The sequence below is a fragment of the Idiotropiscis lumnitzeri genome, chromosome 1, assembly GCF_059441095.1.
Source record: "Idiotropiscis lumnitzeri isolate Australia: NSW breed Sydney's pygmy pipehorse chromosome 1, RoL_Ilum_1.0, whole genome shotgun sequence".
NCBI classification, from domain to species: Eukaryota; Metazoa; Chordata; class Actinopteri; order Syngnathiformes; family Syngnathidae; genus Idiotropiscis; species Idiotropiscis lumnitzeri.
Genome location: NC_142391.1, coordinates 34,985,372 through 35,012,912, shown reverse-complemented (window position 1 = coordinate 35,012,912; position 27,541 = coordinate 34,985,372). Strand labels below are relative to the sequence as shown.

Sequence of the window (27,541 nt, the reverse complement as noted above, 5' to 3'; positions counted from 1 at the left end):
GGCGAGGGGAGAGTGTAGAGGGGTGTGGCCATATTTCTCATTAAAAGTAAGTGCTTTTCAAGTTGTCACTTATTTTCTAATTTCTCCAAAATTAATAGATAAAAAAATAATAAAAACTAATTTTAGTTTATTGATCAAAAATATGTAATCGGCGCTTGTTAGTGAAATATGGGCCATCTTGGGTCTTGTCCTCCTTCAAGGGATCATAAGCATCCATCCATTTTCTTTATCTTTTATCCCGTTGAGGGTTGTTTGGAACTGGAGCTTATCCCATTTGACTACCCTAACCAACTCTATCATACAGACTGTCAGAAATATTTTTATTTCTTTTCAAATGTGACCTAGCCCTCTTCGTGATTTCATTTCAAATGAATTCCAGTGCTGCGCTAAATCATAAAAACTCACTGTCACTGTCGAAATACATCTGGATATAATTGTGAAAAGTGGAGTTCTACCTTCAAGGTGCTCTGAGCACTTTAACAAGGTTGTCTCGTACATTCTGCCATGGAAATAAAAACAGCAACTCATTCACATGCTAATCACCGACAAATTGGGTTTCAGTATCTTGCTCAAGGCTGCTTAAATAGGACTGGAGGGGAACCACAGCCTTCGACATGATGCCCCAGCTGCCCCAATTAATTCATTCTTTTCCCTTTTAATGTCTCAAAAGAGTCAATAAAAGTTCAAGTGATCCGGGCAAATCTATTTTTTTCCTCACAACACCCTCTCCACCACCACAACAAAGATGTCACACATGTTTGACATGTACAAAACAATAACCGGATTCACGCATACTCTTGCAGTTGAAAGATGTTATAATACCATTCTTTTAATTGGACACTTGAAGGCTTTCACTTGTCGAGAGGTTTTTACATCGCTGTTGAGTCTTAGTAACGTAAATGTTCTAAATGCTTCTTGAGCCTCTGAACATTTTCACCACCTCGTCATCTTGACTGAGAATCTTTTTAATTTCTGCGCATTCCCACTCCCAAAAGACATTAGTGAAAGTGCCAAAGGGCAGAGTTTTGTTTTTGTTTTTTCCCTTCCGGCTTAACCCAGTTTATGAAAGACAAAGTACTTGTACAACTTGAGCTCCTTGAAGTGAAGCTTTCCGCCTTTTTGAATAATAACACAGGTTCGCCGTTTTTTAATTACATTTATAGCTTGCTTTTTGTACTGTGTTTACTGCGCTGTTTCAGAGGTCGTTGGAAGTCATTTGGTGTTGCTCATGCGAAAAAAAGCCCACTCCGCTCCACTTATTTCTCAATTTTTGTGTCCTTTCTGCAGATGGTTAGTCACGCCTCCCTTGGATCCCCGTGAAGAGCCGTCCACTCAAAGGTGAAAGGATTTCAACCTGACCACTTAATAAAACCCTCTTCTTGTTGCACAGCGTGGGAGAAAGTACCACAGTGGTTCTGGTATGGCATTTCTGTAGGCTGATAACTGTCGTGGAAGCGGTGGTGAGTGATCATCTTTCACTCTTTTCATTCTGGATGCACTCCTGTCAACAGGAACCAGCAGACACTTTCACTCGTATGAACACACGAGCCTGGCAGGTATAAGGTGTCTTCCTCTGGAGAGTAAAGACACACACAGAGGAGTATTCATTCCGTTGTTTGGATGACCTTCATACCAGATTAACACATCAAAACAGTTTCGTTTTATTCTGACTTTTTGTCAGTGGGAAGCCGGGGGATCTGTGACTGAGTCTTCTGCTTTCTAACTGTTCATCTCTGGGCCAACGTGCTTCAGTGGCATCGTGAGCCAGGATGGCCAAACCTCTGCTGAAGATACAGCAATATATCCGCAGGAAACCTATCCGCTTCTTCATCCTTAGCTTTCTCTACCTGACTGCCGGATACCTTGTCTTGCTGCGCGCCAACATTGGTGACAGCTGTTGCGGAAAGCTAAGGATGCATATGCACAATGTGGTGTCCACAAAGATGGGAAAGCAGATCACGTCTTCACTCAGTTCGGGGCTGGGAATCATGCGGGTATTTAAGGAGGCTCACAGGCCTGGACAAGGTTACACGCCCATGTGGAAAAATAAGGCAGGGCAGATAAAAGAGGGCAAAGCTGGAGAGCACACCAACAAGTGGAGCCCTGCAGCCAAAGCACGCAATGCTAAAGAGACGGACGATGCAAGAGGTGGGTTGTACTCAAACATATTGCACCCACGTGATGTACAAGCAGTGGATTTTCAGTTTGGCAATTTTACGTATTTCACACGCCGTGTATCCTCTCTCGCTCTCGCAGGCGGAATTAATGAACAGAAATCAAACCAATACAGCGCATTTCACAACAGAGGAAATAAATCACATTTACTCGCTCACTAGCCCACTTTGAAAAAGGGAAATCATCACAATGTGCTAACTATTCCATGGAAATTGTTGTAATTGTTCAACTTACTTTTACCATTTCAATAACAACTCCATCTTGTGTTTGTGTTGTGAAGTCACTAATTACATTTTCCAGCTAATTATAAGATGATTGCATTTTTAATGTTCTTATACATTATACATATCCAGTTGCAAACACACTGGCAGCGTTTTCACCTCCAACTTTGCCCCGTTTGTTCATGCAACATCGGACCAAACTAATCTCTGATTATAAACCACAAAATGATCAAGACTGAACATTTGTAGCCATGTTGTAAGTCAGCGAGCATCATGACGATGATTAAGATCTCATTTGAGAAAACCTCTTGAGAGTTCTGCTCCTTCAGCTGTGCGGCACGCTGCTACTCAGGCAGCGAAGAATCACAACATCTAAATAACTTAATAGCAAGGTTCACAGCATCTTCATAAACTTGGTGGCTACAAATTTCCCGCAAAACAGCGCTTGTAAAAACCTGTATTATTGTATGGCTTTCAATGTCTTTAAAAGCTTTATTTTAGGAGGCTAGTATCTGTTCAGGCCCAATAACCGACATTTAATAACATCAATTTCCCGAAGCTTGTTAGTGTCTAATTTAATTTAACAATAGGGTGATTGTAGTCATTCACTTTTGTCAATCTTAAATATGTCGCCATTTTTTTTTTTTTTACATCTCACTCATGTCTGCCTGGTCAAAACTAGACGACGTCAGCTGTAGATTGAGTAAATATTATTAATGGCTTGTTTGTAATGTTGTGCCTCCAGGCTTGCCGTCGATGGATTTGAATCCGCTTGTGCTTACCCACCAAAGCACATATTTTTAATTCGAAATATCTTTTGGCACAACACCAATTAAAACTGTCAGTCGCAGGTTTATTGCACAGTCATGCTTCTTGTGGAAGGGCATTTCATTGTTCTTGCCTGCCACTAGATGCTCCTGGCAAAGATATATGAAAAAGACACATTGGGGAAAGAAATGAGAAATCTTCTGACCAATTGAGGGAAGTTTGATATTTTCTGATAATTACTCAGGGAACATTTCCTTTTACTGCACACTGGGATAAGTGGTACTGAAGATGGATTGAGGGATAAATATTAATATTATTAGCACAAAATCTGCTGTATATGCAGTCACATAATGCCTAATTTAAAAAGAAATGGTCATCTTGATGGCTAATAGACAAAATAGTTTCCCATAGCAATTCCAAAACAAACTGCACAATATTCCTCTCAGAAAAGCAGCAGGATAGTAGTTTCAAAGCACACAAGATAAAAAATATGGATAACCCGAGTGACAAAATGGATATTAAATACTGCACACGGCGGAACAAACTGAGTTCATCTCTTGGTTTTCTGTCTTTGCAAACCTTGCACGATTACTCATGAGAAGTGACAACATTCTTAATAAAGCACCTCAGTTGCCTTCTATCACTGCTGTTAAAAGTGTGTAGACACACCAAAGCACTGCGGTGGCGCCATTAGCATTCAGCAACACGACTAACCTCTCCAGCTGAAAGTCATTTTCTGTAGGACAATGAGAAAATGGCTGGATTTGGTATTGTATAATGTGCATGCGCTTTTTATCACTTAAAGTCACTCCAGACTCCCCTCAACTTCCACTAAGCGGAAGATAACACGCTCTCTTTGTGTATTTCCATATTTATTCATTCATAGCATCTTTAAAATAGATATCAAAACGCATGTGCTTCCCCCGTGCGCCATGGCGATGTGTGGGTTTCACGTTTGTCGCTATTAACAGCACAGGCTTATCATGATTGAATAACATGGCAGAATTCTAATAGACAAATGATGTCAGTCTAAATGTGGCGCTTGCTTTGTTGAGGTGAGACTTGCGTGAGACCTTTGTGAGGCAGAGGAGGATCAGGCTGCTGGAGGACATAAAAATGTTATTCCACTACAAAAGCTTTGCTCAATTTTGTAAGCCAAAACTCAGACCATATATCATTATTTAATATGCCAGCAGGGAAGAAAGGTGTTTTTCTCCACAGGAAGGCCTTGGAAACCATCGTGTTTACACTGTACGCCGAAGCTGCAGGTTATCAGATTGAACCAAGGTCTTTTCGAACTGCCGCCCCTGTCCTTTTCCCCACAAATTTGTAACCGCGTAGGACTGCAGCAGAACGTGATGATAGAGTACTTAGCAGCTTGAATGCATTGGCTTGCTCTCATCGTTTTACATCCAGACCCTCTCATTACTCCGTAACCATCTTCAGAATCCTGTTACGGCGGAGTTAAGAGACTTTTAGCCTCCTCTCACTCTGACTGCAGCCATTCTCACTGGCTCGGAATCTCATTTGGAGGGGAATATTACAGCTCAGACTATCGGCGCAGCACACATGAACACATTTGCACTGCACTGTGCAATCGCACAGGATGCAGCGCGGAAACAGGAGTAGGGTGACATGGTGAGAGGCGGAAGGGAAGGGAAGGCCGAATAAAGCTGAATTACGTTGACATTTGAAGAGATGAGCCGGCAGAGTGAGGCCATAGAGGAGAACGTGATGAACTATAGGATGAGTTATAATATCAGATGACGCAATTTGAGCGTTTGTTTAACAACCGTTTTCTCTATCCTTTAATCTGCATGTGGTGTATTTGCGATTTCCCCCCCCCCCATCTGAACAGTAGTTACTAGGAAGATTATAGGCCATTGGCACCGCATGCGGCTTAAATACGGAGCTTAAAACCACGACAATTAAAGTAATGCAGGGACCAAGACAATGCTTGGCCATTTAGCTATTATCAGCAGCTCAGAGGGGTAATGGCACAGCACAGATGGCAAAAGGATTGTTTGCTGAAGGTTCAGCCGAGCTCTGTTGGGTCTAGTGGTTGAAGAAGAAGCCAGAGGTTCAATGACGCTCGATTCGACCGCCCACCACACACGCACACACAAAAGTTGCAAAAATGCAGAGATGAGCCACTACTGTAGCTGGCCACTAGAAGGGGGTGTGTGTCTTTATAAATAAATAAAGATTTTGCCCCAGTTTGAAATTGTATACTACACGCACACACACACGCACACACACATGCAGTCAACCAAAAGGGTGTGTTTTGCATAGCTGGAGTTAAAATTATTATGCCGGGAATACAACATATATCATATATGTGCCCATGCATTCATTGAAAGTGTCTTCATCCTGCACATTTAGCTAACGAATGTAACCTTTTGTCATTTTTCTACAGCAAAGTATATTGGCTGCTACGTCGATTCAACACAAAAGAGGGCCCTAAAAGGAGTATCATTTTTTGATTACAAAAAAATGACTGTATTCCGTTGCCAGGACAACTGTGCCGAAAGGTATGAAAAACAATAACAATCAAACACTCATCCATTGCTCCTTACTGCCCTTCTCGTCGGGCTGAGATGTACATTAAAATGGATTGTCCAGATGAGCTGATTAAAATTCAGAGAGGCTGATTAAAAGGATCTCCCTCATTAGAGGTTCTGGATATATGCTTGTAAACACCACCCACTGAAAAACATGCCCACGTGTCTGAGGACACTACTGTACTTCTTCCTACCTTCTGTCTCCTTTGCTGTGCGGATGAGCAAGTCATCACATCATAGAAAACATTCGGTACGCTTGTGCAATCTAATGAGCTTTAAAACTTGAGATAGCGACATTCAAGAAAGGGGATAATTCATTATTAGATTACTTTGTGTGCTGTCGGTTTTCTCAGAGAAGAGTTGCGCATTTCACTAGCAGAAAAGGCTCTGCAGCGGTTCCTAATGAAATGGCCTGTGAGCGTATATTTAGTTAAGCACCTGCTTTCAAACCTTCACTCTCGTGCTTGTGTGCCTGTTGGCGGAAAGGCTTTTTTGTTTATGAGAGGCCTGAGAGTGAGTGTGCACAAAGCTCCATGAAGAAATGTTTTTTTTTTTCTGACTTTTGGTGTCGATGAAGTTGACTAGTCGGGCCTGAACCTCGCCCTCCATCACCTTTGCGATGATTGAATCGGCAGACTTTGGGCTCGAACTTAACACATCTCTCTGAACTGGAAAAAAAAACCCTGCAGCCCATTTTGTAAATGTGTGGAAAGTCCTTGCAAAAAGCGTAACGACCATTGAATGCTGACCTGTTGGCCATATTTATTGTCGCTGTATTGTACTTGTGTTACTCTTTGAAGCCAAGTCGTGAATTCACCTTCACACTGGAGTAGACAATCACAATCTGCATAAACGTCCACTATTAGAAGAGCTCTGCCTTTTCCTTCCAGTCATCCCAATCAGTTTAATCAGTGCTCATTGTTTCCCTTTGAGCTCTGCTCCTCTCCTCTATTTCTCCACTCACTTCCTGTCTTCTTTTCGCCTCCACTCTTTCTCTCGCCTCTTTTCCTCCCTGAGGAATAGCGGGGACGGCTCTATCGAATGCACTGAATTACACCCATCACTGATTCTCCGAGTGCAGAATAGGTGCAGTGAGCCGCTTGTTTTCAGATGCTTTCTCCTCACGCTGGCTTTCTGCAGCCGGCCAGCCCACCTGCTATTTCTAGAGCACGGTTTAATAAAAGAAGACAAACAAATGAGAAGCTGCGGCATATAATGGCGTGCGGAGGTTTGGGTTTGATTGGCAGGCCTGGAAGGTGTGGGGCTATCCTATGTGAAGGGTTTCTAATTGCATCCGAAAGGCCTCTTGGGAGTCAAGCCAACAGAGGGAGGGCCGCAGGAGGAAAGCCTTTTAAAGAGTACTGCAATCATTTATAATTGGCCGTGCCTCAAAACCTCTTAACATGTATAACGGCGTTCATCTTCAGTCGGCAAAAGAGTGCGAGACTTTGTTCCAAAGTAACGTCAGCTCGTGTTCTTATCTGTGCTTCAACACCCTCTGTGCATCATTTATTCACTTTTATTGACTACAGTTGCTCTCAATATGAATCTACATTAACCAGGGAAGGATTAAGGCGTAATGAATGCTCAGGTCATTAACGCTCGCCTCTTCGACTTTACTAATGATGGTAATCCTTCTTCCTTCTCTGCGTGCAGAGGTTACATGTACGCAGGTTTGGAGTTTGGAGCCGAATGCTTCTGCGGCCACAAGATTCAGACGGCCAATGCTTCGGAGACTGAATGCAATATGGAGTGTAAAGGTGAAAAGAGCAACATGTGCGGAGGAGCCAACCGGCTATCCATCTACAGGCTGGAGCTGAGCCAGGAGTCGGCACGGCGCCGTGAGAAAATCCCCTTTACTTCATTGGAACCACATGCTGGTCTATATTCTCACAGGGCTATCAACTATCGGGGGAGGAATGGCATTTTTGGGATGAGAACAATTAGCTTAACTGCTTTCGTCATTATTATCTAGCTCAATGCATCTGACTCGCTTCCGCTAGCCAAGCAACAGGAGGAAGCAGTAAGAATCTAGCCATAAGGAATCAGATCAACATTCATTGCGACAATTTTACCCTACTAAGCAACTGAAAGAAATTGACCATGCCCCAAGAAACACCGAACAATAATTCACAATGACCACCGAGATGTAATTTGGGCCTTGAAATGTAACACAATGGCCTGTTTTAAGGGGAAATATTTGTTTTATTGGATGCTAATATCACATTTGGGAGCTGGCTGCCCTGTCGTGTTTACTTCTTCCCTGGGAGAGATGTGCAACCTGCCTCCCCCAGCATGCCGTGGTCTGCATCCTAAACACTCGCTGCCTGCTGTTTTACAACCGAGGTGATGGCAGTAAAGGCTGATTATCGGAAATAGGGATGGAACCTTGTTTCTTGTTTCAGAGTGTGGGCTGTGTCTGGAGTGGTTGCTTTGTTAGAGATTCCTTCAAATTCCAGCAACAGGAAGCGCTTAACACAATTTCCGATCAAATTAGAGGTCATAATGTAGTACAGTGCAGGGCCTCGTGTTTATATACAATGCTTTTTGCAATTAAATTTTAAAGACATCAATAATCTTTCGTACTTCTTTCCTTACATATATAAAGCTGTTTGTTTGTTATTCTCATTTCTGCTTTTTCCCCGTTGCTTAGTCAGCGCTACATGTTGTCACCTCTGACCCTTCTCGGTCATGTGAGCCACAGTGGCAAAATAAACATCAAGAGGAAATAATGTGTTGACGTGACAAAACCAATATACCAACATGTTTTTTTTTTTGCAAAAGTTGATAAATTGTCTAGCTTCCTTAGAGAACATGCAGCATAATAGTTCTTGGACTTTTCGTTTTGTTTCAGAGGCTGCGGTTTAAAGCGTCCTCATCCATGTGCAGTATCGGCATTACGGGTCGTTCATTCATCCCTGAAGCTTGTGTTTATGTGACATTTTTGCATGGCGCACATATGCTCTAAGCAACAGTGCACGAAAAATCAATTTCAGTAGCATTTCAAATGCGTTAGGACAAAGATGGGTGACAGAGAGAAATATAGCATAAGGGGGAAGCAGGAACATGGACATGACATTAAAAATGTAGCTTCAGTGAGATAAAAAGGTTAAAGATTAATAAAACATTAGATTGAATCACATGACTAGAGCTTAAAAAAATACTATTTTAAAGCCTTATAGGACATATACAAAGACAAGTGTTTATGCTCCAGTGGTCCCTGCATATCAACTCTTCTTGTTGAAAAGTCTGCTTCAGTGGTATGTGAACAACTTGCATGCCAGCAAAACATTTTCTCCCTTCCGCTTTTTCACCCCCCCCCCTTTTTTTTAAAACACGATCGAGGTACTACAGGAAATTTGCAGTCGTTGAAAGTGAGTGAAGGAGCAAATGCGATTACATTCACAGTGAAAAAAAGAAGCCGCTCTGCTCTGCTGTTGTCGGGTCCAACCATTAGATCAAAATGAGGTTGTGGGGTTAAAGGTCATCAACACATTGTGAAAATGGGAGAAGTAATGGAGAAAAGCAGGTCAGGGCCTCAATAGACTGGAGGCGAGATCCCAGTGGGTTCTCTTCATTGGGGGTCACTGGATGGAGGTCACAAGCGAAGGCTGCGCTCAGGAACCGTAAAACTGTAGGATATATATTGTTTTCTTCCTTTCGGTAAGCAACATTTTGCTCTTTTTGACTTTTCAGACGGCAGTGCTATTTTCAAGGGCTGTTTCCACCGGCCAGACAATGTCACGTTGGCACTCCCTTTCAGCATTTCCATCCAAAACATGTCTGTTGATAAATGTGTCGACACGTGCACGGAGAAGGTGAGGTGGTTCCCGTCGTGCATGACAGCCTCCCCGCGGTGTTTAATGGCCGTTGTATTTCAGGAGAAATCGCTCGCTGTCTTGGCTGGGGATCGATGCCACTGCGGCTTCCCGACCTCCCTCTTCTCCCTTCATGAGCCGGAGGACGAGGCCATGTGTCTCCACCGCTGTCCAGGCGAGGAGTTGGAGAGCTGCGGGAATGACGAGTACTTTGTGGTGTACCAGACGCAGGTTCAAGGTAAATTATGTCGTAAAGTTGGCTTGACTTGCCAAAGCGTGAAGCGCGGTGGCACGAGCCGAAAGTGTGACAGTCACTTCCTGTGTTTTCACTAAATAACAGACAAGCAAGGGCGCAGTGGTGCATTAAGGGGGAACAAGTCAAACTGCTGAGTGCACCACTCTATTTAATGCATGCACCTTCATGTTCCAGAAACTGGCTAGTGGATATTAAAAAAAAATGCCTGTTGTTGTACGTTACACACAAAAACTACTTAACAGATTTCCCAAAACTTTGCGGAGCAGTACATTGGCCAAGGAAGTGCACATTTTTTAGATGGAAATAGGCTCCTTCATTTTTCACTGAATAATGCATGAATTCTAATGACAAGATTCAGGCAAGTGTAGGAGGTGGGTGTATAAATTGGCGTTGATCCTAATTAGGATTGTTCTGCCCTGGTGGAAGTCTGTACTCTTCTGAGTGTCTAGTTTGTTATGTTTTCATATCTAAATGTGCAGGAGATTCATTCCGTGTTATTCCAACATAGCAGTTGGCCTCAAGTGTCAGCCTGTATGCGCCGTTGTGGGCGATGTTTCCTCAGGGCAAAAGACAGCAGTGGCTTGGCTCGGCAAAAATAAACGGCCTGGAAAAAACAAACACGCACACACACACTGCAATCAAGAACTCAAAGTCAATGTTTTGTGAACTCGGGAATCTATCGTGTTTTTCAATTTTAGAAGTTTACACTGACTTTGATGAAAGAAGAAGCTCTCAAGTCGCCTACGATAACAACAGAAAACACATGCGTGGTGACCTTTTCTCTGGAGGACTTTACTTCCTCTTTCGCTAATCACTTGAAAAAACTCAAGATTCCAGCATTGTGTAATTTCCAAAAATCTGTTTCGATCCAGATGGAAAATAAGGATATAGCCATCAATCGATTTTTCCACTCTTCAATCTCATTTGGTTCGCGGGTGTGATGTGTATGCCACCATGGCATTCAAAGCCTATAATTTGACTTAACAAGGAAAGAACCAATTATAACGTGGCCTGTCTTATACTGCCTCCAGACAACCGTTGCATGGACAGACACTTCCTCCCCACTCGTAGCAATCGGCTGGTCGCCCTCGCCAGTTTCCCTGGATCCGGTAACACCTGGTGTCGCCACCTCATAGAGCTTGCCACTGGTTTCTATAGCGGCAGCTATTATTTTGACGCTTCAATCTACAATAAAGGTAGAAGGGGAATTTCCTTTACAAGTCAATATGCCACATTTTCACTCGCCTCTATAGTTTTAAAGAAGAAATGCATTTGTTGTGTGCGTTCGTCTTTTCACAGGATTTAAAGGTGAGCGAGAGCACTGGCGGAGCGGAAGGACCATCTGCATAAAGACGCATGCCAATGATAAAAATGAAATTGAAGTCTATGACTCCAGCATCCTCATCATCCGAAACCCCTTCAAGGCTCTCATCGCGGAATTTAACCGCATGTATGGCGGGCACATTGGATTCGCTTCCCAAGCCAACTGGAAAGGGAAAGGTGAGTCTCAAAAGATGGAGCTAATGTATTTCACATGTTATAAGCTTCCACGTTGTTGAAATATTCAAGAAGGTAGGAATACTTTGAGGTGGATAGGCACCAACTAGAGTGGCTGGGGACAGGCAAATGGCAACCTCAAATTGAACTTACAATTGCATGAAAGAAGGCACCAAAGAAAACTCCCAATTGATGAGAAAACCACATTGAACTGGATTTCTACGTTCCCAAAAGAAACCCTGTTTCAGCAATTTAGAAATTACGTACAAATCACTTACAGTATTAGACTCGGCTCTCTCAGACTTTAGAAGTGCAGGTGTGAAGGTGAAGTTTGAATGATACTGCAAACTCCACTCTGGAATGACACCTACTCAGGATATCATTTAACTCTGGAAATGTTACTTTAGGTGTTACCATGTTAAAAATGACCCTAGAAGTGTTACTATGAACTGCCAAAAATGTAACACTGAAATTGTAACACTCCAATTTCTGCTGTGTACAAAGTTAACAGGTGGATAGCGTCACAAACTGAAGTCAAGTAAAAGTACTGTGACTCAGGTAAACGTACAAAGTAACTCGTCAAATAATTACTTGAATAAGCCTAAGAAAATACCGTACTCAGTGAAGAAAACGGTTGACGTGGTGAGTAACTTTTAATAGAGTATGAATCTAAAAATGCAGATGTTGCTGAATATTATTTACTGTAAAAAAAATCAGTACAAGCTTTATGAAATAAATAAAATAATAAATAAAAGCTATATTAAACAACACAAACTGAGGTACATTCAGCTCCAAGAAATAGTCGGATACAATTCTACACGGAGTCAAATGTCACTAGTGGTTACGTTGGACTGATGAAGCAGCACCAGGGGAGGACGTCAAGCTGGTGAACCAAAAACAAAATAGATCTCGCGAGCAATAAAAGATTTCTGAATGTAGTGCAATGTAACCGAGTAAACATAAAATCCATCCATTATCTGATCCGCTCATCCTCGCGAGGGTATCTGAGCCCTCTTAGGGCAGTATGAGGGGAACACCCTGGCCTGGTTTCCATCCAATCGCAATCACACAAAGACGAACAGCCACTCGTGCTCACAATCACACCGAGGGACAATTTAACACGTTCAATCAACCTACCACGCATGTTTTTGGAATGTGGGAGGAAACTGGAGGCAAGCACAGGGAGACCATACAAACTCCACGCAGGTGGACCAGGTCCAGATTCGAACACTGCACCTCTACACTTTGAGCGTCTAAACCAGGGGTGGGCAAACTTTTTGATTGGCAGGCCACAATGGGTTCTAAAATTTGACAGAGGGGCCGGACCAGGAGCAGATGGATGGAGTGTTTTGGGAACCTCACCTTATCGGAGAAAGAAAATACATTTAATTTTAAATGAAAGTGAACAAAAGCATTACAACAATATATGTCTTGGAAAAACCACAGTATTTAGAAAATAAAACTTTAGCAAGGTTTATTCATTTAATTTTTTTTCAAGTTCGGCGGGCCGGATTAAAACGTTTAAAGGGCCGCATGTGGCCCCCGGGCTGCAGTTTGCCCACACCTGGTCTAAACGCACCATATCTTCAGAGAAACTCTGACAATGAACGAAATGCGCTATATAAATTAAGTTGAAATGTAATGTTATGTAATTTGTCCAAAGAGTTAATTGAGTACCCGTGTGGAGTATGTAGTAAGTAGTGCGTTTCTACCCACCACTGATCAAGGCATAACTTGAATATCTTGTGTTTTTGATCAAATGCGAATGTTCTGAGTCAAAGTCATTAATTTCATAGTTTGCCTGCTGAAATGTCACAGAAGGCTTCAGAAATGTTAAAAGCATGTTCACGGAAAATATACACCCAGACAGGTACATAGAAACAATACTTAAAATGCATTTAACTGGTGTTCACTATCGAATATTTGTGACTCTACTATGCCTTTTTCTATCATTTGCTATTTAGATTTGAGCTCAAGTGAAGTGAGTCTCATCACAGTTTACTTGCAAGAAGTCAGGCAAACAAATCGTCCGTTAAACTTTCAAAATGACATCGGGCCTTATTTTCGTGCCCAGTGACAGTCTCCCGCATGGGTGCCGTTTTCTTTGTTTTGGTATTTTCATAGACACGCGCAATTAGAAACGCAATTGTGGCAGTGAACACAGCCTGTCAGGGTCGCCTTTTGGCGAGGAGGAAGGTGGACCCAAAAGACGAGGAGGCAGGGAATGGATGTCGTTCAGGGGGTTTATTAAAGGGGTTCAACAAAGGAAGACAACCGGGACGGGAGCAAAATAACTACAGAACCAACGTGACGAACAGACGAGGGGGGCGAGGAACAAAACCGAGACAAAAGGCTGAGGAAGGCAAACGAGAACGAGGTGGGGAACAAAAGCAAGAGCATGAACATGAACATGAACATGAACATGAACATGAACATGAACATGAACATGAACATGAACATGAACATGAACATGAACATGGACGTGAGCGAAACGTGGTCGTGGCAGTCCGTACTTGCGGCAATGACCCGACACTGCGTTGTGGGCCTGGAAGGCCTAAATAGTCCAAGTAATCAGACGAGCAGATGGGGACCAGGTGTGCGATGGTCGACGGGGAGCAGGTGCGTGGCTGGTGAGGACGAGTGCTAAGGGGAACAGGAACGTGACCAAAACAATAACAAAAACATCTGACCAAACAATAACAGAAAAGCACATGGCGGAAGGCGGGAAGAAAATAACAACAAACAATAACAAAAACCGCACGCGTACAAAAGCAATAGCAACGGGCTGTCATACCCGACGCGGATCATGACACAGCCGACTTGCTTCCTGGTCAGTGGAAGCGGCTCCTCTCATTCCCTTTAGATTCGGCGCAGGAGAGGCGCTCAATCGACATGGCGGGAGCATAATCTGCCTCACTTGGAGTCCATTCAGGAGATTGACGTATTAAAACTACATTTATAACTGCAAGAAGGTCTCCATTTGCAGATGCTGTGTAGTGGGCACGTTTTTTTTTGCTGAACTTTTGTAAAATTAAAAAGCAAATGGACTTATATTTAGCATGTTATGAAAGCCCAATTATAATTTCCCCACGTCTGTCCAATGTTCTTCAAGAAATTGTCAAACTCTAATGAATTTATTGTAAGCCAAACAGTTACCTCAATACCAGGGAATGGAAGAGATTGCCAGGAACTCCCAGTTCAAGATGGCGGCTTTGTCTGCACAAGCAGCTGAGGCTTCCGCTAGTGATTACGTATGTCTATGGGAAGACCGACACGCTTCTTTTATCTTTGTGCCAATGGAACGATTTTTTTTTTTTTTTTTTTAGAAAAAATGCAAATGGTAATGTTAAAAATTAGAAGCAGGAAGTTGAATACTTACATAAAGGAAATGTTCTCATATTTCCGAATGCCTTTAGCAAGATACGCTATCTTCTTGTCGAGTGAGCACTATTTAGTTTATAGCCAAATGGCGTGTATTTACTGCAATGCGAGTGACAAAAATGTGCTCATCCACCCATTTCCCACACTCATAATCTCTAATTAGAGGCTTTGATTTCCACAATGTCCCCAAAAATGAAATAATCAAGATTAGAGTCATTTTTATGAAGCCTTGAGTAAACTTGGCTTGCTGTTTAAGTGACTGATAGTTGCTTCATCCAATAAGCAGCAATTGCAAGCAACATCTCCCTTCGAAGTATATTCAGTGGATTGAGGTCTCTGTACTTTATGAGCTGTGGTTGTTCTGTCTTTTTTTTCATTGGCTTTTATGATTTGCCATCGTGTTGCGCACTTGCCAGCCACCGCCACAGTCCACGTACACTTTGCTGGCAAGAAGAGCAGGGTAAGGTGGAATTAAAGAATGTAAGCATTTGGCTCGAGAGAGCCTGAACTTGAGAGCTTCCGATGTATGGGCCTTTGTGGGTGTGTCTGTCACAGTGTATTTAGATTAGGTGATGAAAAAAAACAAATGTTGCGCAATGCAACCACCATGACAAAAACAACGCCGTCTTGCTCATATTTCAACATGTATTGAGGCTTCTATTTTATCGCATTTTTTTTTTACTTGTCTGAGCAAATGCTCAATGACGTGGAACAATCAGGAATTAGAGGAAATGACCACTGATCTGACCCTTCTTACACAAATGTGGCAATGTATTCAAATATCAAGGCAAATTATCAATCTGCGGTGACGACGTCTGTTTTCAGAAATGAGAAATGAAACAAGGCCTTAGTCACGCTGCTTGATGGCATGATGAGTCATGTCACCGTGTACAACCAGCTCGCTCCTCGGGCGCCCGTGCCAAACTTAATTAGAGAATGCGTGCGCATCTGTCTATACTTGGGCACACATTCATGATAATTAGACATGTTTGTAAGATGCTGGGAGGTGTTGTTGTTGTTTTTCTTTATTCAAGGGGCCTTTATGTCAAAGTGCACTGACAGGCAAGGAATTGCAATTTCCTTAGAAATAGCGTTTGAAAGGCCGCTGCTGCTAAAATGTCAAGGACAAGCAATGTAAGGAATCCTCACATTGCTTACTACTGATTACATCAGGGTGTATTCTTACAATACACCAGATATCCAAGCAACTTCACCTCCAAAGTTGTGCGCAGCAGCTGATTAAAGACTAAGTGTTGCAATATTCTCATAGTAACTAAAATATAGCTGGCATTGATAGCTGAAAAAGATGCTTCAGTTTTGGGCCAAATTATTGAAATAAGATAATTTCCCGTGGCAGAACCGACCAACACAATTGTGCTGCGGCCCAGCGGCTGGGAACTCAAGGCTCGAAATAAGTGGTTTTGACTCGCACTTAGCGGGTCAAAATTGTGCATTTTGTGCTCATTAATACACATCAAATAGAAAAATTGAGACTCAAACCTCGAGGCAATCGGCAAAAGAAAGTAGAAGAAGAGAAAGGACCACCGAGATGGTTGTAAATAGCTTCTCCGAGCTCGCGTCACGTACCACGGGTTGTTAGAGGTTGCGGAAACAACTTCGGCTGGCTACTCTTACGTCTAAACATGTTACGGAATTGCTGCTAAGTTCGTAATCATTGCCTGCATGATCTGCTGCCTTGCTGACAGGTTTCATACTCAGGAAGGGATGACGAGAAAAGATGGGAAAGCTAAGTGCTAAATGCTGTGCTAACCTAAGATTGACACGGCTTGTGCGTTTAACACGCATATTAAATGCTTGGTTGATCGATTACACTTGACAGACATCTGGCTGGAACCGCGTTAAAGCGGAGACAATTTTACGTTGAACAGCAAAGTAGCAGGTCAATTAATGAATGAATTAACTTCGGTTACGGTTACGGTGTACGCCGGCCAGAAGGAGAGGCACACATCAGCGTGAAAGCACAGCTGGGCACTTGAGCCTTTTTTGACGGTCAGTCCCCCGCCCTCTGTACCATTCCGGCCTGGACCCTCCGGCTTTCTTCAAAAAAATTGTCCACCACTTGACCCTGTTCGTTCAACAAGCCATGGCTTTTGCTCTAGCGATTGCTATCTCGATTCAACAGCTGTGTAAAGTCTTAACATCTATAAGTTGCTACACATTGTGCTTCCCTCTGACCGCAATGATTATTTTGTCCATTTTTCAATTTTTACCTCCCGTGTCTGCTGCACATTTAGCCCCATCGACACAAACTGTATCACGTTAATAGCCCAACACATGTTCAGCATGCATCTCATCCCCTCGTTTTAAAATCGTTAACAATGTCAAGAATAGAGTTATTTCCGTGTTTGCTCATACAACACACCTGCCCGCTGGTGGCCTCTTTAATCGGCCGAGCATGCGTGGCCAGAAGTCACGTAATTTTCGCTGAGAGATGAAAACAATTTTGAATTAAAAAGATGCGTAAATTATATACAGAATACACATACTGTAGCTATTTTATTTATTTTTTTAACATTGCAAATAAAATGCTTTTCAGACTTTTTACCAGTCAAAAAAGAAAACTACCATACTCAAACGCTATTACTTTTATTATTGTGAATGGATCGTCGAGAGCGTGGAGACGGATCTTCCGCTTCTCAGCACGAAGATTTTCCGCTCACAAGAAGCGCGACAAGGCTACAAAAAGCTTTAGGGCTCACACATATACTATATGGTGGCACAGAACGACTTTGGCTGAACAAGTTTGTGTTTGCTTTAATGTCATACTTTGCAGATGCGATCACCGATGCCATTGACAGATTACGCAAATAATAAAAAAACATATTACAGTTGATCATAGATTTTGCATCAAATGCAAATAAATATTTTTGATCCCCACTATCATATCAGTGTAAAGTGTCAATTAATCTATTATGAAGTGTAAATAAAATAACAGTAATCTTAATTGTAGTGTTTTCACAACAGAGTCTTGACTTTGCCCTTTGAAATCGGCACAAGAGATGTTCACACGTTACAAATTACAATTTGGTGTACGAAACTGACTGCTGAACTGATTGCATGTTTAAAGTGCAGTTAATGCAGGTGTGGGCAAACTACGGCCTGGGGGCCACATGTGGCCCGTTACACGTTTTGGAAAAAAAAAAAAATGAATAAACCTTGTTAATGTTTTATTTTCTAAATACCTCGGCGTGTCGAACACAGATGTTTTGTTGTAATGCTTTTGTTCATTTTCATTTAAAATTAAATGTATTTATTTTCTCCGATGAGGTGAAGTTACCAAAACACTCCATTCATCTGCTCCTGGTCAGGCCCCTCTGTCAAATTTTAGAACCCATTGCGCCCCATCAATCAGAAAGTTTGTCCACCCCTGAGTTAACGAGTACAGTCTGCTCACATCTCTCCTGTTCCATCTTACTCTTTGTAAGACCTCCATAAAGTAATTACAAAATGTAATTTTATTCTGTTAATGCTCTAATTGGGTTGAAATTGAAATATCTTTCTCCATGTAAACGTAATGACTAATTTGTTTGTGCATTAATTAATTAGCGGTGGAACTTTTTAATTGAATCAAGTCTCTTTCCATTTGCGTTAACCTGAAGACTAAATGGGCTTCGGTAAGAAATGTCTTTCCTCATATAATGCAAGAAAAGAAATTGAAGGACTCGCTAATCCCATGAGGCCAGATTATGTGCCCCTTGCAGGCCTTTATATACTTTGTGCATATTCCCCTTCCCCCAGTATATCCATTTAGGTATGTCTTTGTAACTATGGCAACTGGTTTTGTCCGGTCCACGTATCTTCTCTGCGGAAAAATCGATTTTCCAGAGACTGGTGAGTTGCCGACCCAGCAGTTCTAGCTCTTTGTGAAACCATCAGCACATTTGGTCTGCCATTTCCAATGAACATTCCCCCTTCGTGTTGGTGGGGGGAAATGATGTGACGACATCAGTAAGCGAAAGACCTTTTGACAGCTGCCACTTCGCATACGGGGGAAAGCTGCGAGCTTGAGAGTTAGCATGACAGCACGTTCGGGGAGCTGCATGTACTGTATCATTTGACGCACTCACCTCTGCATATGATGCTCCTGACACGGATGCCTTCCGTTGGGACACTTCAAGTGCGCTTGGGGTGAAGGGGAATTTATTATAAGGAAGTGTCATTGCCCTGTTATTTTCTTTTATGCTTTACATATTCCTGCGGCATCAGTGGTCAAATTTCAGCTTGAAATAAAAGCATCACAGACAATCCATCATTTCTGAACAAAATGAGACGTGTTTGATTTGGTTTTGTGCTTTTTTTTTTTTTTGTTAAGAAAGAAAAACTTTGAGAAGGGTACGCGTTGTGGCAGAACGTCTCCTCTTCTGCATTTGATTCTACGACAAGGTCCGCTGTGATAGTCCTGTTTTTTATGAGACATCAACTCAAGACTCTCCTTGCCTAATATTACAAATGCATAAAAAAAACAGTTGACATCACCCTTATGCAATATGAGCTTGATATGTTTATGCTTGTTGTATTATTTTTTTCTCATTATTTTATTATTGCAATTCTACTACTTTTACTGCACCTTTCAAATATTTACAAACAACATGATCTAAAAACATTTTTTGGGGGGGGTGGAGTAATATTGCAAACCCCAAAAATGTGACACAGCCAGACTACTTGAGGTTTCTCGGGCAACATCAGTGGGCCACACACATTGAGAAAGACCGCCTTAATAAGGATTTGTCAGCGGCAGCTAACACAACAAATGTTACTTACTTCACTTGACTGTTTCTTAACCTCACATGTCAGTGTCAAGCCATCATGACACTTGAGCGTGACTTCTCATATGATGTGTTGTCTGCTCTTTTGTTTAATGCATTATCTTTTACTGGTTCGGTTTTGGGGTTTATTGGCTGGATTTACGTGTTATAAGTCCTTCTCGAATGACTCTGGAAATGTGATTGGATTTATTCTGGTCCTTGAATTCAAGAGATCACACAGGAGTCTTCAAATTGCTCCAGTGCAATTTCTGCTTTAGATATGATTTTCCATCCCTTAATGAGCGAGCTCAATAAGAATACAGCAGTTGATTTGCATTCAATTTTCATGCATAATTTTAGTCCGCATTGTGATTTCCCTAATGTAACTACTTCATGTTAATTATTTCTTGCCTAAAAACAATGAACAGCGCACAATGAAAGTATTTGGAAAAACTAAAACACTCAGCAAAGGAAGAGGATCTTTTGTCTTCGCTTTTTATATGTCAAATTTCTCTGTATGCTTGTTTTTCGTTCAGAGTGGCCCGAGTTTGTGAAGCGCAGCGCTCCTTGGTGGGGGTCCCACATCACGGACTGGCTCCATTATGGCAAGAATGTCCATGTGCTCCACTATGAGGCCCTGAAGAGAGACGTGTTCTCCCAAATCAAAGGAGTGGTTGAGTTTTTGGGCCTGAAGGTTTCTGAGGAGCGTCTGCTCTGCATGGAAACCCAGAAGGATGGCAACTTCAAGAGATCGGGGCTTCGCAAACTCAAATATGACCCCTTTACTCCTGAAATGCGAGCCAACATCAGTGAACTGATAAGAAAAGTTGATGCTGCCTTAAAGAAAAGCAACAGGGCTGGTATTCCAGATGAATACATGCCAAGATAATATATGTGATACCCTCTTTATTTTAATTTATTTAAATTGGAAAGTTTTTTGGGTTTTTTTTTTTTTCAAAAATACAGTTAAATTTCCACATGTCATCCTGTGTTGAACTAGATAATAATAACCTAAGGAATTTCCTCTTCCGTGCACGTGCTCTGTGGGCATGTGCACACGCCTTAACACAAAGAGGCTACGATAGAGAGCTGTGAGCGCACATGACAAGGCGTGTTTTGTCCAAACAATTTAATACTCTTTGGTATGTTGAGCTTATTTTGTAAAAACCAGATTGAAGATTTCCTGCTGCTCCTTTAGTTACAAAACATTTTAGATGAAGTTTTTGTGGGGAAGAAAAGCTCCTATTATGAGGGATAAATGCAATATACAGGCTATACCTACCTGACAATGATACTGTGTGATTCAATTCTTTTTTTTTTTTGTAAGCTAGTGAACTTAATCTTTGCAAGAGGAATTCTGTTGTCGTTGATGCAGTTCTCACTCCCTCGTATTGAAGAAAGCACTGAGTCGAAAAGAAATAAGGATTCATCTTGACAGCATTTATTTATCTCTGGTGTGCAGTGCACACGTGTCTGCTTGTGAAAATATTCTCTTGACACTGGATTCAATGTCGAAACCCAAAAAGCACTTGACAGTGCCACACTCGCCCCAAAGATATGTGAAGATACTCTGTCTGCTTTGGGTCAGATTGGCTGAGTTCTTTCGGGCTCATTTTGTAACCGTTAATGGCACTCGATTAAACCTTTTTTTTTTGTTATTTCCTTTTGTGATAAGGGCAATGAAATAGTTGTAAAAAAAATAAAGAAACCTTCACAGACTGCAAAAATTCTGCTCTTGACATTGGTATGTTTCATAAGTGCTATGCCTCGTGCTTCGAACAAAACAAGCATGTCCATGAAATAAATGTGAAGCTGAACAAATGAAATGCTAAGAGTCAGAAGACAATAACTGACTTCAGTTTTCAGGACGCTATGATACTGTATATCTATATTTTTGTAATGTGTGCTCACACATCCAAATATTTGTACTACAGCAAATATCAAAATTGTGTCTATTTTTAACACGCTTTAAACTTGATTGGCTCGATCTGTCATCGACAAGCAGGAACTTGGAACAGAGGTGTTGTATTTGAATGTATTGCCATGGAACGAATGTACTGTGATGAAGCTCAATGAATAAAAAAAAAATGGACAATACATTTACGTTCTCCTGTTTGTCAAAATTCATGATGGGCTCGTTGTAATGCTTTTATTTTACTTAAGTGTCACCACTTTACGCCATTGAGCCGACAAATAAGCTTCGCCGTTTCTGAAGTGACAGCATGTTTACCACAACATGCGATTAAAAGTAAGAGTTCATGCTGCTTCTTTCCTTGTCTCGCCTTGATTTAAGACACATTACGAATCCCTTGAATATTTCAGCCGACTGCTGTTCATACTTCAAACGGTCTTTTTGGTTTTTATGTGCAGTCGACAATAACGATCCAAAAGTTTAATGATCAAATGAATTGTGTAAATCAGACACAGATCGCAAGAAAACCTCTGGGGAGGTGCAAGCAGCTGGAGGAAAAAAAAAAAAAGTTGACTGCTTTTCATTTCAGTTGTGCAAAAGAGATACCTTTTTTAGTTACACGCAAATAACTACACAAAATAGGCGGCTGAAAATTAGTTACCGTATAGAATTCTCAAAAAGTGGTTAGCGCATCTGCTTCACAGTTAAAAGTGGAGTGTGAATTGTTTGTTTGCGTGTACCCTGCATGCTTGTAAAGTAAAAGTAGTCAAAAGTGCCCGCAAGGTCACGTGGGACAGACAGACAGCGCACCCGTAACCTTGAACTGGAAAAATGAGTAAATGTCAGAGACATGATGACGAATCACTGTTTTGCTGTCCAAGTCAGACCCGTGGGTTTCGTGTTCCAAATTCTTTGACTTGAATGTGGTCATTAGATTATCATATCATTGCTATTTCCCCCCCTTAATTTAAATACTTTGAAGTTTCTTGTAAACATGTGTATCGTCAGAAGTAGCATGAAACACATTTTTCATCCACCAGTGTTGATTAACAACCCTCTCCGCTTGTCAAAGCAACATTTTCTCTCAGCCTCTTGTATGTTCACTGCAGAGGGCATGTCTGAGTTCCAGGTAATTTAAATGTGAGTCATTTGCATTTAAATGAGACTCACTCAGCTTTGGTTGTCAAAGACAGAAAAGGTCTACAGTAGGTGGGCAAATGGGTCAAGTAAGAACTGAATTGGGATCGGTTCTTGTTTGCATCAACATGGAAATAAGGATACCCCTCCGAAATATAAACAGTTTACAGCTTTTTCTAAGCTACTCGAGATTCAACAAATGTGATGAAAAGATACACAATAGAGACTGAAAAAGCCCAATTGTTCTGTGTTCTCACACCCGTTTCCTACCAGTGATATGAATGGCTTTACTTTTGGAGTTGGAAGCCAGAGTCTTTTACTGCATACATATGGATGCCCTGTGGGTCGTTATCAGATGTCAGCGCTATAAAGCATGACCTACCAAACTGTAATGTCAGCATTTATCTGGAAATGTTCACACCTGACTTTGGAAACGGTGACATTCACCAGCTGCTCACATACTAACCCTGGGCCTGAAGCTGCAAGGTTAAAATGATAGTGAGAGGCGAGAGAGACATGAGGGTTGTGAGTGGGGGTTGGGTATTCAGATGACCTTGACCTCGGAGAACAAACCAAAGAATAGGACGTAGGGAAGACATGAAAAATCGACATATGGTGAGGTGGAAGGGCGTATAAACACAAGGGCACGTGATCTGCTGTTAGAAATTGCACTGCATGGCTAATTTATGGAGCAGGGTGAACCTGTGATTTTGAAAGTTTGGTTCCTGCACCAATTCACACTTGTGTAACATAACCCATCAGCCACTTTGTAGTTTAACACCGGGGTGTCGACACAAGACAACAAAATGCTCCATTTTGCTTGTTTATCTTGTCAGTATATGGGCAAATTGTGAGCGCACCCATTTAAAGCGGCCTTGGGAGGATTGACTCCACATCTGCTGAAGAAGAACATTGATTACAATATTTGTGGGAGTTTAGATGTCAGGATTTGGAGCAGAAAACTTGCCAGAAACTCCTGAGACTGAACATCTCTGTTTTGTGATGGAGGCATTCAGCTCCATTCTTGAGTGCTTGTGGAAAATATGCAAATATATGTGCTATTTTGCCCACGGACAGGGGTATTCTCTTTTCTTTTCATTCTGGAGTAAGAAAGTGTTACAGTCACAACCTTAGATGGTATTTTTTATTGTTTTTATTTTTTTATTGTTATATATATATATACGACTGGTTAGCACGATGGCCTCACAGTGAGAGACAGCATCGGGCGTGGGTTCGATCCTGGCTCCGGCCATCCTGTGTGGAGTTTGCATGTTCTCCCCGTGCCTGCGTGGGTTTCCTCCGGGTACTCCGGTTTCCTCCCACATTCCAAAAACATGCATGGCAGGCCGATTGAACACTCTAAATTGCCCGTAGGTATGAGTGTGAGCGCGGATGGTTGTTCGTCTCTGTGTGCCCTGCCATTGGCTGGCAACCAGTTCAGGGTGTCCCCCGCCTACTGCCCGAAGATAGCTGGGATAGGCTCCAGCACCCCCCGTGACCCGAGTGAGGAGAAGCGGGACAGATGATGGATGGATGGATGGATATATATATATATATATATATATATATATATATATATATATATATATATATATATATTCACAGTCACACATGAAAAGAGTGCGAATGATACAGCAGAAGCTGTTGTTAAAAGGACAAGCCTGAACCGGTAAATGAAATGATCAGTGTGTCATCCATATTCACTTCACACTCCACATGGTCTGCTTGTCTGGATATTGAAATAGTTTATTGTATCCCGTATAGTGGCTCAGTGATGTAACCATGCAGGGTGGCTCGTCTCTATTATGACATCAAAAGGAGCAGGTTTTCTGGCTCTTTCGACACAATGGTTTCTGCTGTCAGAAATAAGTGACTGCAAAACTCATTTCCAAGGTCAACAGTGCAAATCAGACACATTCATCTCATTGTTGTGCACAGAGGAGTCATTCCTTATATCATAAAACATGCTGCACCGTAAAGAACAATGCACCGTCATTTAACAAGATTTCATTTTTTCTTGCATTATTTTTTGTAATCCAACCACATTATGAGCTGAGGTGACATCACTGTAACCAACAGTGTATTTAATCTGAATTAATAATGACATCCATTTAATTTTTTATTTAACTCAGTCAATAACAAATGATTAATTATTTAGTCTTGGTCAATTTTATTGATGGAACCATATTTTGCAAATATCACAATGATGTTCTATAATATGAAGAAATAAGAGCACCAAAGAGGTAATTGTCTGAGTTAAATATTTATTTTCGAAAATTAAAACTGAATGTAAAAAAAAAAAAAAAACAGACACGCATGGACCACATTGTACAACTCTCATTCGTTATCATGACAAAAAAGCACTGAGCCATTCAATGAGCGGGATGCTGACTAGTGACAACAGCTGGACGCGTTGTATTTCAAACGTAGCATGATTGATGAACGTTATTGTTCAAAGATACCGATTCATCATCTAATAATCGCCTGTCCAAAAGCAATTATAGTGTGCAGGGCAGTGGACTGAATGAAGATGTCCATTTCCCATTGTCATTAGGAAAGGCCGTCATGTGAGAACCAAGTGCATCGGGTCTCAAAAAATACATCCACTCATTCATTCATCACATGTGTCCACTGCAGTCAATAAACACCGCCACACAAACGCAATTACAGATCTATTTCATTTTTTTTTTTAATCAGTACGGAAATGACAACGCAATTCTTGCATCTCTTTCCATTATCCTGAGATTATCACAAATTGCACACTCCTTGTGTTTATCTTTTTGCTTCGGTGGTGAAGTTGCACTTGGTGGTTAACAAATGAAAATGATAAATGAGCAAACATTCACATGTATAAACTAATTCACACAGATAGTCCACCGTTTAAAAAAAAAAAACGAAAGGCTTCTGTGGATACTTTCTTATAAAGTGACCACCATTTTGTTCTAGGACACAAGAAATATAGACATTGTTAAATCTTTTCAACCAGAAACGATATTAGATTTATTTCATTCACGTCTTAGATTTACATCCTGTACTTCTCAGTGTTTCTGTCAACACCTCGTTTTTACTTTTTAGTGATTAACGCACATCAACACATTATTCCCTGCTGTTGTTTTTCACGCTGACTCACATGAACATAAACGTGACATTTTCTTTCTTTTATTTTCCCATTTTTTAGGAATGTTGATTTTTTTTTTATCTTGGCTTGCGCAACTATGCAGAGTAATGTGCTCAGATGCCCCCAGTGTGAATTGTTGTGAAAAATGTGAGTAATTTGCATTTCTATTATTTATTTGTCACACGCTTGGGGGGCTTTTGCTGAGGTCATCCCCCCTTTGAAATACAGCGCAATGTTAACGTCAGGATTGTTGATTGCATGTTGTAGTGCACACACACGGCTGATGCTCAAACTGCTCGCAGGTCTTTCCCTATGGTGTGTTGGAGGACCTTAAATGTGTGTGGACACCCTGCCATCTACGGAGCTGGATCTGGACAGATAGCGGCTGGTGGTGCGACCGTCATCACCCATGGCATTCTCCATCTTTGACAGCAAGGAGCTCTTGCACCTTTGCTGGAAGTCATTACCCATGAAGACGTAGAGCACCGGGTTGAGGAAACTGTTGGCCGCCGCCAGGCATGTTCCGATCTGCGTTCCGACATTTAAGATGTAACGGTTGTACAGTTGGTGGTTCACTTCAAGCAGAATGAAGACGTGGTATGGCAGCCAGCAGATGAAGAAAGTAGCGATGAGCGCCGTCATGACTTTGAAGGGTTTGGATGATTTGGTCATCCTGTTGGTACGAAGTTTCAGGATGATGACCAAGTAGCAAACGCTGATAACGACGAAAGGCACGGCAAAGCCAGCCACAAAGCGGCTGATTCCGATTATTTTGTGACTGTGTTGGTGTAATGTGTAGTTGTTGTAGCAAATGCTCCGGCCCATTTGATGCTGAATGTCCCGGAAGACCGCAGAGGGAAGGCTGAGCCCGATGGCGAGTACCCAGGCCAGGATAACAATAACCGATGCCTTTCGTACCGTGCGGTGATTCTGAGCCCAGACGGGAAAGATGACGGACACGCAGCGGTCGACGCTAATGATGACCAGGAGGAAGATGCTGCTGAACATGTTGAGGAACAGCACAGACGAGGTAAACTTGCACAAGAAGAGTCCGAAGATCCACCTCTCCATGGCCATGTTGGTGATGAGGAAGGGCAGAAAGATGCAGAAGACAAAGTCCGAGATGGCCAGGCTCAGGTACCACGCGGTGTTGACCGTCTTCTTCATCTTGAAGCCAGAGATCCAGATGACCAACGCATTGCCGCAGAAGCCCAGCAGAAAAATGATGATGGTGATCACCAGCAGAGAAACACAAAGGGCATCCCCCGTGCAGGTCGATTTGTGCTGAAACACCGACTCCTCATGTGGCATGAGGCCTTCATAATAAGTGTAGTTGCCGAAATCTTCATAAGTGAAATCATCCATTTTCTCCCGACAGAAGAAATAAGATTACTGCGGGAAAAGAGGGGGGGGGGGGAGCACATGAGGAAATCCAATCTGACAGCTGAATATGTTAGAGTCTCAATACAAACCTGCCTCCACTGTTGACTTGATGCTTCCCAGAGACGAGTGTCAGCAGAGCTGTCTTGGTTCCTGTAATAGAGAGATGAGCACTCAGCTGACCGGATGGTTTCGCAACACCGCCATCACAGTGGATGAACACTTTCAGTACTGCTATTTGAGGTGAAGATTTTAAACCACGTACAGAATGCAGAAGTCTATTAAAGGAGAGGCCCAGACATTTATATGCAGTAAAAGCCGTTCAAAAATCAATTTTTTGAAGTACTGTCACAGAAAAAAGTGTTAAACAATCATGTTCTTTTTCCCTTTCGTGAACATGAAATGTATAAAATATTCACCCGTGCTGTTGTCAGAGTTTTGGGAGATGGCTCTGATGTTTAGGGAATTGGATGCTTCTGTGTTGTGTGCCAGAGGCCTCTTGTCAGCCACATGTGTTTGTTCAAAGCTGACAGAAGAAGACTGCACATGGG

The 27,541-nt window shown here is 41.9% G+C and overlaps 2 protein-coding genes across 4 annotated transcripts in view; one reads left to right on the top strand and one right to left on the bottom strand.

Annotated features, from left to right (window-relative positions):
• The window catches only part of wscd2 (WSC domain sialate O sulfotransferase 2), a 53,457-nt gene extending 31,917 nt beyond the window's left edge, over positions 1 to 21,540 (top strand). The window contains exons 2-10 of one of the 2 annotated variants that reach the window (XM_088297506.1): positions 1,288 to 1,418; positions 1,512 to 2,148; positions 5,581 to 5,695; positions 7,382 to 7,566; positions 9,422 to 9,543; positions 9,607 to 9,781; positions 10,831 to 10,995; positions 11,099 to 11,299; positions 19,980 to 21,540. In XM_088297506.1, coding sequence (XP_088153632.1) covers positions 1,770 to 2,148; positions 5,581 to 5,695; positions 7,382 to 7,566; positions 9,422 to 9,543; positions 9,607 to 9,781; positions 10,831 to 10,995; positions 11,099 to 11,299; positions 19,980 to 20,332 — 1,695 coding nt within the window. In that variant the 5' untranslated portion in view covers positions 1,288 to 1,418; positions 1,512 to 1,769 and the 3' untranslated portion in view covers positions 20,333 to 21,540. Of the gene's footprint in view, positions 1 to 1,287; positions 2,149 to 5,580; positions 5,696 to 7,381; positions 7,567 to 9,421; positions 9,544 to 9,606; positions 9,782 to 10,830; positions 10,996 to 11,098; positions 11,300 to 19,979 lie in introns of both variants that reach the window. The other variant, XM_088297515.1, reaches the window with a different exon arrangement.
• Positions 21,541 to 24,736: 3,196 nt separating this feature from the next.
• On the bottom strand, positions 24,737 to 27,117 carry LOC148344417 (chemerin-like receptor 1). Of its 2 annotated transcripts, none has more exons than XM_088305724.1 (2): positions 27,083 to 27,117; positions 24,737 to 27,002 (listed from the first exon to the last, which is right to left on the bottom strand). In XM_088305724.1, the coding sequence occupies exon 2, from the start codon at positions 26,973 to 26,975 to the stop codon at positions 25,941 to 25,943; it is 1,035 nt and encodes a 344-aa protein (XP_088161850.1). In that variant the 5' UTR covers positions 26,976 to 27,002; positions 27,083 to 27,117; the 3' UTR covers positions 24,737 to 25,940. The 2 variants fall into 2 exon arrangements, with proteins under 2 accessions (XP_088161850.1, XP_088161851.1); XM_088305725.1 differs by having other exon boundaries at positions 27,087 to 27,113.
• Positions 27,118 to 27,541: the final 424 nt, after the last annotated feature.

Excerpts from the sequence above, each read along its gene's own strand:
- LOC148344417 (XM_088305724.1), bottom strand. The coding sequence starts at position 26,975 with ATGGATGATTTCACTTATGAAGATTTCGGCAACTACACTTATTATGAA.